Genomic DNA, 13,446 nt, shown 5'->3' with positions numbered 1-13,446 from the left:
TACAGGAAGGATGTGGAAACCATAGAAAGGGTGCAGAGGAGATTTACAAGGACATCCTAATGAAGGGTCTCAGCCCGAAACGTTGACTGGTCATTTCCACAGATGCTGCCCGACCTGCTGAGTTCCTCCCGTTTGTTGTACATGTTGCCTTGACCCCAGCATCTGCAGTGTACTTTGTGTTTACAAGGATGTTGCCTGGATCGGGGAGCATGCCTCATGAGAATAGGTTGAGTGAACTTGCCCTTTTCTCCTTGAAGCAACAGAGGATGACAGGTGACCTGACAGAGGTGTATAAGATGAGAGACATTGATCGTGTGGATAGACAGAAGCTTTTTCCCAGGGCTGAAATGGCTAGCATGAGAGGGCACAGTTTTAAGGTGCTTGGAAGTAGGTACAGAGGAGATGTCAGGGTTAAGCTGTTTTTTTTTTAAACGTAGACAGTGGTGTGTGTGTGGAATGGGCTGCCAACAACGGTGGTGGAGGTGGATATGATAGGGTCTTTTAAGAGACTCCTAGACGGGTATACAGAGCTCAGAAAAATAGAGGGCTATGGGTAACCCTAGGTAATTTCTCAGGTAAGGACCTGTTTGGCACAGCTTTATGGGCCAAAGGGCTTGTATTACGCTGTAGGTTTTTCTATGTTTCTTCGAATTTTAGAATGGAATTTTAGTTAGTGGAGATGCAAGAGACTGCAGGTGCTGTAGTCTGAAGCAACAAATAAGAAGGTGGAGAAACTGAGGCAGGCAGCATCTATGAAAGAAAATGGACATATTGTGGTAAACTATGTATACCTGTCTGGACACGCCCCCCTGCTGACTGCTCCTGTGGCTCCTCCCACAGACCCCTGTATAAAGGCGATTGGAGGCACTGCTCCCCCCTTAGTCTCCGAGATGCTGTGTTCTGTTTTGCTGCTAATAAAAGCCTATTGTTCGCCTCCCGTCTCCGAGAGTTACTGATGGTGCATCACATATCTTGGATCGAGCCCTTCATCTGGGCACCTCTTTACAATTAGCCGTATAATGCACACTCAGCTGGACTAATTTGCCTATCTATTTATCTACGGGGACTGTCCTGTCGCCCTTTCTCTTCACCATCTACACCTTGGTCTTCAGCTACAACACAGAGTCTTGCCATCTTCAGAAGTTTTCTGATGACTCTGCCATAGTTGGATGCATCAGCAAGGGAGATGAGGCAGAGTACAGGGCTACGGTGGGAAACTTTGTCACATGGTGTGAGCAGAATCATCTGCAGCTTAAAGTGAAAAAGACTAAGGAGCTGGTGGTGGACCTGAGGAGGGCTAAGGCACCGGTGACCCCTGTTTCCATCCAAGGGGTCAGTGTGGACATGGTGGAAGATTACAAATACCTGGGGATACGAATGGACAATAAACTGGACTGGTCAAAGAACACTGAGGCTGTCTACAAGAAGGGTCAGAGCCGTCTCTATTTCCTGAGGAGACTGAGGTCCTTTAACATCTGCTGGACGATGCTGAGGATGTTCTATGAGTCTGTGGAGGCCAGTGCTATCATGATTGCTGTTGTGTGCTGGGGCAGCAGGCTGAGGGTAGCAGACACCAACAGAATCAACAAACTTATTTGTAAGGTCAGTGATGCTGTGGGGGTGGAACTGGACTCTCTGATGGTGGTGTCTGAAAAGAGGATGCTGTCCAAGTTGCATGCCATCTTGGACAATGTCTCCCATCCACTCCATAATGTACTGGTTAGACACAGGAGTACATTCAGCCAGAGACTCATTCCACTGAGATACAACACTGAGCGTCATAGGAAGTCATTCCTACCTGTGGCCATCAAACTTTACAATTCCTCCATCAGGGTGTCAGACACCCTGAGCCAATAGGCTGGTCCTGGACTTACTTCCACTTGGCATGATTAACTTAGTATTATTTATGGTTTTATATTGTTATATTTCTTCACTATTCTTGGTTGGTGCGGATGCAATGAAACCCATTTTCCCTCAGGATGAATAAAGTCTGTCTGTCTGTCTTGCTATAGCTTCTAACCTCTATTGGTTTCCAGTTCATAAATCACCATGAGCTGGGTGAAAGCACGTGCTAAGGAAGAGACACAAACACTGAGTTTTGTTACGAACTCTAGAGAATAAAGGAAAATAATAAACGCCAGATACACAGGATCCGTTAACTAAAAACACTGTAACTCCATCACTGTGGTTCAAAAGCAGTAACTAGACCTAAATTAATACTGCTCCTTTAACAGCATCTAAGTTACTAATCTTTCCCAGAATGTGGACTAAAGTATTGTTGTTACTATGCTTTGATCTAAATCTGAAAAAACTGAAACGAAAAGAAAGGAGTTAAACAGAAAATCAAAGAAAGCCCAATTGGTTGGAATGCAAGCATTCTCACATGAGTGATTGCCTTCCTCCTTCAGCTGCTCATCTGCCAGAGCGCCCAGACTTTGCAGCAGTTTCTACGATTATGACACAAATTTAAATTTCTTATCGTCTCTTTGATTCCCTCCTTGAGTTTAGCCATCCCTGTATCAATAACATTGGCAGCAAATCCCTGTGCACTGTCATTGGCTCAGATGGTGTCCTCCTGATCTTTGATGCTAAGGGATCAGAGAATATTGGCTTCCAGCAGGGGGGTGGGGTTGTAGACATGGCACAGGGTCCGTCATCACCTTAATAAACGGCAGAGATTGCTCAAGAAGGCACATTGCCTATGGCTGTTCCTTTAACGACATTGAAAATGTCAATTAAAGTTCATGTTTCATTTCCAAGGCACTGGAAAGTACAGTGGAAAGTTATTTGTGAGAATGAGACCAACAATAACGGTAGCTGAAAATTCCAGTTATAGTTGAAAACCCTATTTTACAATTATAAATGCCATTGTTACTCACATAGACTAGTGAAAGAGGTCCTTCCCTTCTGGGGATAGAGATAGCAAATACATACTTCAGCTGTGACACCAGCACATGGACCGCTGCCCCTGTGGTGTACCCTCTGACAAGAGGGTCAGAAAGGTATGTGACAACAAATCCAAATTGTATCATCCCCAACATGATCTGTGCAAAGAGAAGAAACACAAGTTACAGATATCAGTAACATTGTTCCTCAACCCAGCAACCTTCTGGTAGCCTGTCTTCCCTTCAGCTGTGACTTGTTTAGACTGCTGATTAGCTCGAGTTACATGCCCTTTGTGAGTACAGGCAATTGAAAATGATTAATACAGCTTGATCACCTTGAATGCATCTTTATGGATATGAGATTGAACTTGGGTGAAGTCCATGATAAGACAAATAAAACTCATTTTAATTAGTGGTGGAAGAAAACAGCAACCTCCATTTCACATAGAATGTACAGAGCACATTTATTTTGCATCCTACATGCATTGCATATCTGATCTGAAGTTTGCAGATGATACCAGCTTAGTGGGATGGATCTCAAAAAACAAGTTGGAGTACAGGAAGGAGACAGTATTTAGCGACACTGTGATGACAACCTTCCCTCATTGTCAGGTTGAAGTTCTAGAGCATGTTGATATTAAGGGAGAGGAGGTGTTGGAGTTGTTAAAATACAGGGATAAGTTCCCGGAGCCTGACGGGATATTCCCCGGGCTGCTCCATGAGTTGAGGGAAGAGATTGTTGAGCCTCTGGCTAGGTTCTTTATGTCTTTGTTGTCCACGGGAATGGTACCGGAGGATTGGAGGGAGGCGAATTTTGTCCCTTTGTTCAAAAAGGTAGTAGGGATAGCCCGGGTAATTTTAGAGCAGTGAGCCTTACATCTGTGATCGGAAAGCTATTGGAAAAGATTCTTAGAGATAGGATCTATGGGAATTTAGAGAATCATGGTCTGATCAGGGACAGTCAGCATGGTTTTGTGAAGGGCAGATCGTGCCTAACAAGCCTGTTAGAGGTCTTTGAGGAGGTGACCAGGCATATAGATGAGGGTAGTGCAGTGGATGTGATCTACATGGATTTTAGTAAGGCATTTGATAAGGTTCCACATGGTAGGCTTACTCAGAAAGTCAGAAGTCAGGGAACTTTGGCCAGGTGGATTCAGAATTGGCTTGCTTGCAGAAGGCAGAGGGTCGTGGTGGAGGGAGTACATTCAGATTGGAGGGTTGTGACTAGTGGTGTCCCACAAGAATCCATTCTGGGACCTCTACTTTTTGTGATTTTTATTAACGACCTGGATGTGAGGTAGAAGGCTGGGTTGACAAGTTTGCAGATGACACAAAGGTTGGTGGTGTTGTGGGTAGTGTAAAGGATTGTCGAAGACTGCAGACAGACATTGATAGGATGCAGAAATGGGCTGAGAAGTGGCAGATGGAGTTCAACCCGGAGAAGTGTGAGGTGATACACTTTGGAAGGACAAACTCCAAGGCAGAGCACAAAGTAAGTGGCAGGATACTTGGTAGTGTGGAGGAGCAGAGGGATCTGGGGGTACATGTCCACAGATCCCTGGAAGTTACCTCACAGGTAGATAGGGTAGTTAAGAAAGCTTATGCGGTGTTAGCTGTCGTAAATTGAGGGATAGAGTTTAAGAGTCGCGAGGTAATGATGCAGCTCTATAAAACTCTGGTTAGGCTTCACTTGGAGTACTGTGTCCAGTTCTGGTCGCCTCACTATAGGAAGGATGTGGAAGCATTGGAAAGGGTACAGAGGAGATTTACCAGGATGCTGCCTGCTTTAGATAGTATGCATTATGATCAGAGATTAAGGGAGTTAGGGCTTTACTCTTTGGAGAGGAGGATGAGAGGAGACATGATAGAGGTGTACAAGATATTAAGAGGAATAGACAAGAGTGGACAGCCAGCACCTCTTTCCCCAGGGCACCACTGCTCAATACAAGAGGGCATGGCTTTAAGGTAAGGGGTGGGAAGTTCAAAGGGGATATTAAAGGAAGGTTTTTTTTACTCAGAGAGTGGTTGGGGCATGGAATGCACTGCCTGAGTCAGTGGTGGAGGCAGATACATTAATGAAATTTTAAGAGCCTGCTAGACAGGTATATGGAGGAATTTAAGGTGGAGGGATATATGGGAAGCAGGGTTTAAGGGTCAGCACAAAATCGTGGGCTGAAGGGCCTGTACTGTGCTGTACTGTTCTATGTTCTATATTGTCAGTAAAACTAACGAGCTGGTCATTGACTTCTGGAAGTGGGGAGATGGACAGTGCACATTCTCCTATCTACATCAATGGCTTTGAGGTTGAGAAGGTTGAAAGAAACATAGAAAACCCACAGCACAACACTGGTCCTTCAGCCCATAAGGTTGTGCCAAACATGTCCCTACCCTAGAAATTACAAGAAAGCTTCAAGTTCATAAGACCACAGAACATAGGAGCAGAGTTAGGCTATCAGGGCCAACAGGTCTGCACAGCCATTCAATAATTTTCCTTCTCAATCCCATCACCTTGCCTTCTCACAGCCTTTGATGTGTATCCTAACCAGGGACCTATCAACCTCTCCTTAAAGATAACCAATGACTTGGCCCCCATGGCTGTCTGAGGCAATGAATTCCACAGATTCACCACCCTCTGACTAGAGAAGTTCCTCCTCATCTCTGTTCTAAAGGGGCACCCTTGTATTCTGAAGTTGTACCCTCTAGTCCTAGACTCCCACATCCATTCAATCTAGGTATTTCAATATTCAGTAGGTTTCAATGAGGTTCCCCTTCATTCTTCTGAACCACAGGAAGTACAGGCCCAGAGCCAAACACTCCTCTTATGTTATCCTTTATTCCTGCGACCATTCTCATGAACATTCTCCGGACCCTCTCCAATGCCAGCTTTCTTTGATTAGAGGTCCAAAACTGCTCACAATATTCCAATTGTAACATGACCTATGTCTTATACGTAAAGCCACTGCATCTCATCCTTGCTCCTGTATACTAGTCCTCTCAAAATGAATGCTAACATTGCATTTACCTTCCTCACCACCAATACAATCTTCAAGTTAACCTTTATGGAATCCTGCATGAGGACTCCTAAGTCGCTTTGCACCTCTGATTTTTGCATTTTCACCCTGTATAGAACATATTTTATGTCTTTATTCATTCTAACAAAATGCTTGACCGTATGCATCCCTACACTATATTCCATCTGTCACTTTTTTGTCCATTCTCGCAAACTGGGTCCTTCTGCAGACTCCCTGCTTTTTCAACACCACATGCCCCTCCACCTATTTTGTATCATCTGCAAACATAGCCACAAAATCAATACTGTCATCCCAATCACTATCGTATAACGTGAAAAGTGGTACCAGCACCGACCCCTGCAGAACACTATTAGTCACCAGCACAGTCAAACAGAAAAGAATCCCTTTATTCTCACATTTTGCCTCCAGCCAGTCAGCTAATCTTCTATCCATGCTAATATCTTTATAACATGGGTTCTTATCTTGTTTGGTAGCCTCATGTGCAGCACCTTGTCAAAGTCCTTCTCAAAATCAAAGTAAACAACATCCACTGACTCTCCTTTGTTCATCCTGCCTATTATTTCCTCAAAGTATTCCAACAAACTTGTCAGGCAAGATTTCTCCTTCAGAAAACCTACTGACTCGCATCTATTTTATCACGAGCCTCCAAGTACCCCAAAACCTCATCCTTAATATTGACCTCCACCATCTTCCCAACCACTGGAGTCAGGCTAACTGCTCTATAATTTCCTCTCTTTTGCCTTCCTCCCTTCTTAAAGCATGGAGTGACATTTGCAATTTTTCAGTCCTCTAGAACGATTCCAGAATCCAGTTCCTAGGAGTGAACATCTCCAACAGCCTGTCTTGATCCAATCATGTTGATGTCAAGGCCAGGAAGGCTCACCAGTGCCTCTACCTCCTAAGGAAGCTGGCATGTCCCTGGCCATCCTTACACACTTTTTATCACGACACCATACGACACTGTCTGGCTGCACTCTGTTCATGAATGTAAGAATCTGCATCGTGGAAACCAGCCCTCATCTTCACGGACTGTCTATACTTCTTGCTGCCTCAGTGAAGCATACAGCATAACTAAAGACCCTGGCCACCCCTCGCCCCACCCCATACCACCCCTCAATCTCTCTCACCAGGCATAAGATACAGCTTCTACCCCACAGTAATAATTGATCCCTAGTATGATAAGATGGAATTTTGACTGCATAATCTACTTTGTTAACAATCTTGTGCTTTATTGTTTATCTGCACTGAACTCTCTGTAGTTGCTCCATTTCGTTCTGTATTGTTATCATTTTAACTTGTTCTACCTCAACGCTTTCAAATTGATCTGCAGGAACAGCATTCAGGATAATTGTTTCACCGTAGCTTGGTACATGTGAGAATAATAAACAAATTCCAGTATTCTCTTGCAGTCACTTTGTTTTGCTTCCCACCAAAAGACTTGATAATGGAATAAAATGTCATTTTAGCATTTGTTTCTTTTTGCACTACATCAGACTGCACTGCGGGGCACCTGGTAATGTATCAATTACGGCAATGTTGTTACTGCTCAACCACTCTGAAGTTTGGAGCTCAGTTCTGATGCTGTCTTTAAAGAGTTTGAAAACTTTCCCTGTGAACTACATGCTTCCTCCGGGTGCTCCAGTTCCATCCCACAATCCAAAAACATGCCGGTTAGTGGGTTAAATGGTCATTGTGAATTGTGCTCTGATTAGGCTAGGGTTAAACTGGGGGTTGCTGGGTGGCACAATGTGGCTTGTTGTTCCATACTGTATCTCTAAATAAAACAAATTGAAATATATGTGTCTTCCTCTTTTTTTTGCTGTTACTGTATATTTATTGTTGCCATGTGTAAAGTTTGCTCTGTGAGCTTCACGTGAGCAAGGAATTTCATTGCACCCTGGTGTACATGACATCAAACCCATCTAAATCTGAATGGAAGCTAGGATTAAGAAACGTTCTGACAAGAATCTTCCTGTTAAAATGGAACTATTTCCAGTAAGTACTGAATTGTCTTTGATTCTCAATGAGGGACCTACCTGACTTCCCTGGTTCATGATAGTGTAATGTTTTAGGTGCTGACCCCTCTCTCACACACCAGTCCATGGTAAATTAGTGAGTGGAATAGCTCTAAGACATTGCTTCCTCTTAGTTGCAATGCCTCATTAAGATGTCAGAAATGACTGACAGTCAATTGGCAAATACAACTCAAAGATCGCAAACAAAAGATTTCACTGGTGTTCTCCTTAAGCCTATATCTTGTTCTCCCTTTCTTTACTGATAGCTGACTTTAATACTTTGAGCAAATCAGAGGCAGATTTAGGCATACAAGCACAAGCCATTGACTGCCATGTTGGTGGCTGGCTAGTGAAGAACTGGGTGACAAGCAGATAGGGGATGAGAAATAGGGTGAGTTGCTGCTCAGATATTGAGTTATGTGCTTGGAATAGAGATGGATTGTGCTTACTTGGGTGCTAAAGGTGGCTCAGTATGTAGCACACCTTCTCTGTTATCTTTCTCAACATAACAGTCAGTTCTGCAGAAAGTACTCTCACAATACCAAAGGAGTCATTCAGCCCATTTGTTCATACCAGCTTCTGAAAGAAATGATCCCATTATTCCCATTCTCTCACAAATAACCATCAACCTACACAAAAGGTTGATTTACAACCTACCAGCTCATCTCTGTGATATGGGAGGAAACGGAAACACTTGGAGGAAAGCCAAGCAGGGGCTGTGTAAATCCTGCACAGGTAGACTCTGAGACCAGGATTGAACTGAGGTCCACGCTATGGTTCAAGTCATGCTCCAGAAAGGTCAGTAAAATATCTAAGTGTTGCACTACTGAAAGTTGTTGTCTTTTACCTTTGAAGTAGATATACAAGATCCCATTTGAAGAACAGCAGGAGAATTAGCTTGAACCTTTGGGCCACTAGTTGCCCTCACTGAACAATACCAGAAAATAATACATCTTAACAATCTTGCAAGCTCAAGCTGGCATTGCTGTACACATGAAATTACTGTGGGTGAACAGATGCTTGCCATACTAGCACACAGCAGTGACTATACCTCAAACAATATTCGTTAGCTGTAGAGTACCTTTGGATATCCTGAAAATGATATGGAAGTCGCTATAAAAATTCATGTACTTCTTTTAATTGTGGGAAAAATTAAATTGCAAAGTCTTGTCTGCACTGCATTTAGGCCAATTTTTCAATAGGTTTTAAATTGCTTTCTAATTGCTTCCCAATAACTTGCTGTACCTGTATTGCTAACTTTATATGTTTTATATTTTAAATGTTGGAGCCCTCAATCACATCTTTCCATTTTTCTGCCCCATATCAATAACAGTTGCCATTTTCATTGTGACAACTCACTTGAAAGATCCCTGAAAGGAAAGTAACTGTGGCTGCAACTTTCACTCTCATCATGTCTCTTGCCATTTCGTCAATCACAGTTCCATTTGTAGCATTCATAGAACTGATCACAAAGTTTTCATCTGGAACCATCCTCTCTGTTATGGTTCCCAGCATGACACTCAGTACTGCAAAAGACCCTATAGCAAGACAAAAATAAATAAAGATGGAGTCAAAGAAACTATAAGCATCATTCAGAAAGTTGTAAAGAGAGCTTCTGGCATGTCGGCCTTCATAAATCAAAGTATTGAGTACAGGTGTTGGGATGTTATGTTGAAGTTGTATAACACATGGTGAGGTCTAATTTGGAGTATTGTGTGTAGTTCTGGTCACCTACTTGCATGAAGGATATCAACAAGACTGAAAAGGTGCAGAGAAAATTTAGAAGGATGTTGCCAGGACTTGAAGACCTGAGTTATAGGAAAAGGTTGAATAGGTTAGGACTTTATTCCCTAGAGTGTAGGAGAATGAGGGGTGATTTGATAAAGGCACACAGTACATAATTATGAGCGGTATCATTGTCGTATGATGTAGGTGATCATGGTCCCTCAACCATGATCATTTGTAGAAAAATTTTCTGCAGAAGTGGTTTGCCATTGCCTTCTTCTGGGCAGTGTCTTTACAAGACGGGTGACCCCAGTCATTTATCAACAACTTTCCAGAGATTTCCTGCCTTGCATCAGTGGTCACATAACCAGGCCTTGCTGCTCGTACGGCCACTAGAATTAGAGGTTAATGATGAAAGGTGAAATGTTGAGAGTAACACGACGGGAAATTCTTCACTCAGGGTGGTGAGAGTGTGGAACAAGCTGCCAGTGCAAGAGATGGATGCGGGTTCGATTTTAATATTTAAAAAATTTGGATAAGTACTTGCATGGGAGAGATATGGAGGGCTATAATAAGGGTGCACATTGATGGGGCTAGGCAGCATAATAGTTCAGCACAGACTAGGTGGGATGAAGGCCCATTTCTCTGCTGTAGTGTCCTATCACTGTGAATCTAAATAATTCTTACCTTTCCCCTGCAGATGCCAAGCTTACCTACTGAAACGTGTCTGGACGTCCCAAATATGAAGTACACGAGCACGGGGAAAAAAGATGTGTAGAGACCATACACAGGGGGAACGGCTGCCAAAAGGGCATAAGCCATACCTGTAAAGCAAAATGTAAATAAAGTCAGTGTTCCTATACCAGTAGATCCATTTTTCAAAAATGGAAATTAAGATGTTTTCTCATGACCATTCAGTATACAATTTCATGAAATAAATGCCAAATATTGGCTCTTTTAAAACTTTATGGCTTGCTCTATCATGTAATACCAAGACTGTTGCCTGGTGCCCTTTAATCAAACATGGTACATCCTACACCACTTGATTTGTTCTTTCTCTCTGATAAATCTGGCCAAAAGAGGTTGATTCTGCCAGGAAATCTAGAGGAGGCTTAAAACAAAAAACAGAAAAGTTCAGGTTCAAAGTAAATTTTATTATCAAAATACATACTTGTCACCAGATACAACCCTGAGATTAATATTCTTACGTGTATACATGGCAAATCCAAGAAACACAATAGAAACAATGAAAGAACATATCCAACAAGATGGATAAACAACCAATGTGCACAAGACACCAATCTGTGTAAATACAAAAGAAATAATAGTAAATATCAAGAACATGAGATAAAGCGTCCTTGAAAGTTAGCCCATAGGTTGTGGGAACAGTTCAATGATTGGGTAAGTGAAGTTTTCCTCTGATGTTTAAGGGGTAATAATCATTCCTGAACCTGGTGGTGTGAGTCCTGAGGCTAATGTATCTGCTTCAAAGTTCAGAGTACATTTATTATGAAAGCATGTATAAATTATATAATCTTGAGATTCTTCCGCTTACAGACAGCCACCAAACAAGAAACCCAAAAGAACCCAATTAAAAAAAAGACCAACACCCAATAGACAGGGAAAAAACCAAAACAAATCAAGCAATAAAGCAAGCACCAGCATTCGGAATGAAACGGAATCCATAAACCAAAGGCAGGAACAGCTGGAAAAGGCCCACAGCATCAGTCTCTGTCCACCACACAGGTGGCAAAATGCCGCGAAGCTCTTTCCGATGACAGCAGTGCCTTGGATGGTGGGTGTCCTCGATGATGGATGCTGCTTTCCTGTGGATGTGCTCAATGATGGGGAGGGTTTTACCAAATGATGGACTGGTCCATATCCATTACTTTCTGAAGGATTTTCCACTTAAGAGCATTGGTGTTTCCATACCAAGCTTCAAACACTAAATTTCAGAAAATAGATATAGTTTTCCGAGATATGGTAATCTGATAAAATACTTGCTAAAATCTTCTCCAAAACATTGAGGTGGAACATCCATTTGAGAGCTGATGCTTTGGCCACTTGTTAGATGCTTTTTATTCAGATCCACTGAACTGAATACTGAGAGGATGCACATTATTAAGAAGTCACCATTACTGTAGAGAAAATCTTGCCTATTGAGTGGAGTATAGCTTACTCTTCTGGTGTTGTGTTTTAAAGTAAACCCAGGCTTGAGCCACATATTCAACAATGGCTTTCTATCTTCATAAAGATACATTCCACAAAACAGGCAAAGCATGTTTCTTAAAGATACTGTTAAAACTCTCATCGACAACTATCAAGCATGAACTTCTATCTCACTATGCTTGATTGGATTTATAAATTAACCTTGCGGGAGCAATTTTTGTAGCAGTTGTTCTCACCCCCACGTAAGCCCACCTGACTCTCTTCTCACTGCTATCATCTGCCAGGAGGTGCAGGACTCCGGTGCTCCATGCTGCCATGTTCGGGAGCAGCTGCCCTGCAGCCATGGAGCTTCTCGACTGGCTGGAAGGCTCTACTTGCCCCAATATTCTTTGCTTACATTTTATTATTTGCATGTTTAGTCTCCTCTGCACATTGGATGTTTGTTACTGCTTTCTTTGTGGATTTTATTGCATTTCTTTGTTTTCCTGTGGGAACTTCATGAAAATGCATCTCAGCGTTGTGCATGGTATACGTCCCTTGATAATAAATTTACTTTGAACTTTAACTCCATCACAATCTAATACAATCTATCTGGCCCTCCCAGTATCCACACAGCTAATAGGAGTCACCTGCTGCTGGTTTCTAACTCGTCACCTGCAGCCTATTTAAACTCATGTCTCAGCCATGGTGCTTGTTCACTTGTGAAACCAGCCAGCCTGAAGAATTTGCTCCTCGACTTGTTGCCTGTTGTGTTCAGTATGTGTTCTCTCTTGTTTTATAGCTCGCCATGACTTGTTATTTTGGAGTCTAATATTATTCACTATTGAATCATCCCTGCTGCTCTGAATGCCGCAACCTGACTCAATGACTATCGTCCAGTAGCACATACATCCACTGTGATGAAACTTTTTGAGAGGCTGCTGATGGAGCATACCAACTCCTGCCTAAGGAGCAATTTGGATCTGCTCTAATCTCTCAACAAGTCTGCCACAGATGCCATTTCATTAGCTCTCCACTCAACCCTGGAACATCTGGACAGCAAAGGTATATACATCATGATGCCTTTATTGACTACAGCTCAGAATTCAATATTCTCATTCTCTCAAAACTAATTAAAAAGCTTCAAGACCTTGGCTTCAATTCCTCCTTGTGCATTTGGATCCTTTATTTCCTCACCTGCAGACCCCAGTCAGTTTGGATTGGCAAGAAAAGCTCCTCCACAACCTCCTTCAGCACAAGGCTGTGTGCTTCGCCCCCCGCTCTACTCATTTTATATTTAGGACCGTGAGGCTAAGCGCAGCTCCATTGCCACGTTTAAGACTGCTGGTGAATCAGCATATAGGAGGGAGATTGAAAATCTGGCTGAGTGGTGCCACAATGTCAACCTCTCACTCAATGTCAGCAAGACCAGAGAGCTGAATATTGACTTCCTGTGGAGGAACCCAGAGATCCATGAATCACACTTCCTCAGGGATCAGAGGTGGAGAGGATCAACAACTTAAAATTCTTTGGCGTTATCATTTCAGAGGACCCACCCTGGGCCCAGAACGCAAGTTCAATTATGAAGGAAGCATGGCAGTGTCTCCACTTCCTTAGTTTGCAAAGATTCGACATGACAGC

At 42.8% G+C, this 13,446-nt stretch overlaps 1 protein-coding gene across 1 annotated transcript in view; it reads right to left on the bottom strand.

Moving 5' to 3' along the window:
• LOC132377873 (cadherin EGF LAG seven-pass G-type receptor 3-like) overlaps positions 1-13,446 on the bottom strand; it is a 511,939-nt gene that overhangs the window by 59,837 nt on the left and 438,656 nt on the right. The window contains exons 38-40 of the mRNA XM_059944310.1: positions 10,367-10,481; positions 9,292-9,511; positions 2,880-3,044 (exon numbers count right to left, since the gene is read on the bottom strand). Coding sequence (XP_059800293.1) covers positions 2,880-3,044; positions 9,292-9,511; positions 10,367-10,481 — 500 coding nt within the window. The remainder of the gene's footprint in view (positions 1-2,879; positions 3,045-9,291; positions 9,512-10,366; positions 10,482-13,446) is intronic.

Source organism: Hypanus sabinus, chromosome 19 (genome assembly GCF_030144855.1).
Source record: "Hypanus sabinus isolate sHypSab1 chromosome 19, sHypSab1.hap1, whole genome shotgun sequence".
Lineage (NCBI taxonomy): Eukaryota > Metazoa > Chordata > Chondrichthyes > Myliobatiformes > Dasyatidae > Hypanus > Hypanus sabinus.
This window is presented reverse-complemented; position numbering and strand designations above follow the sequence as displayed.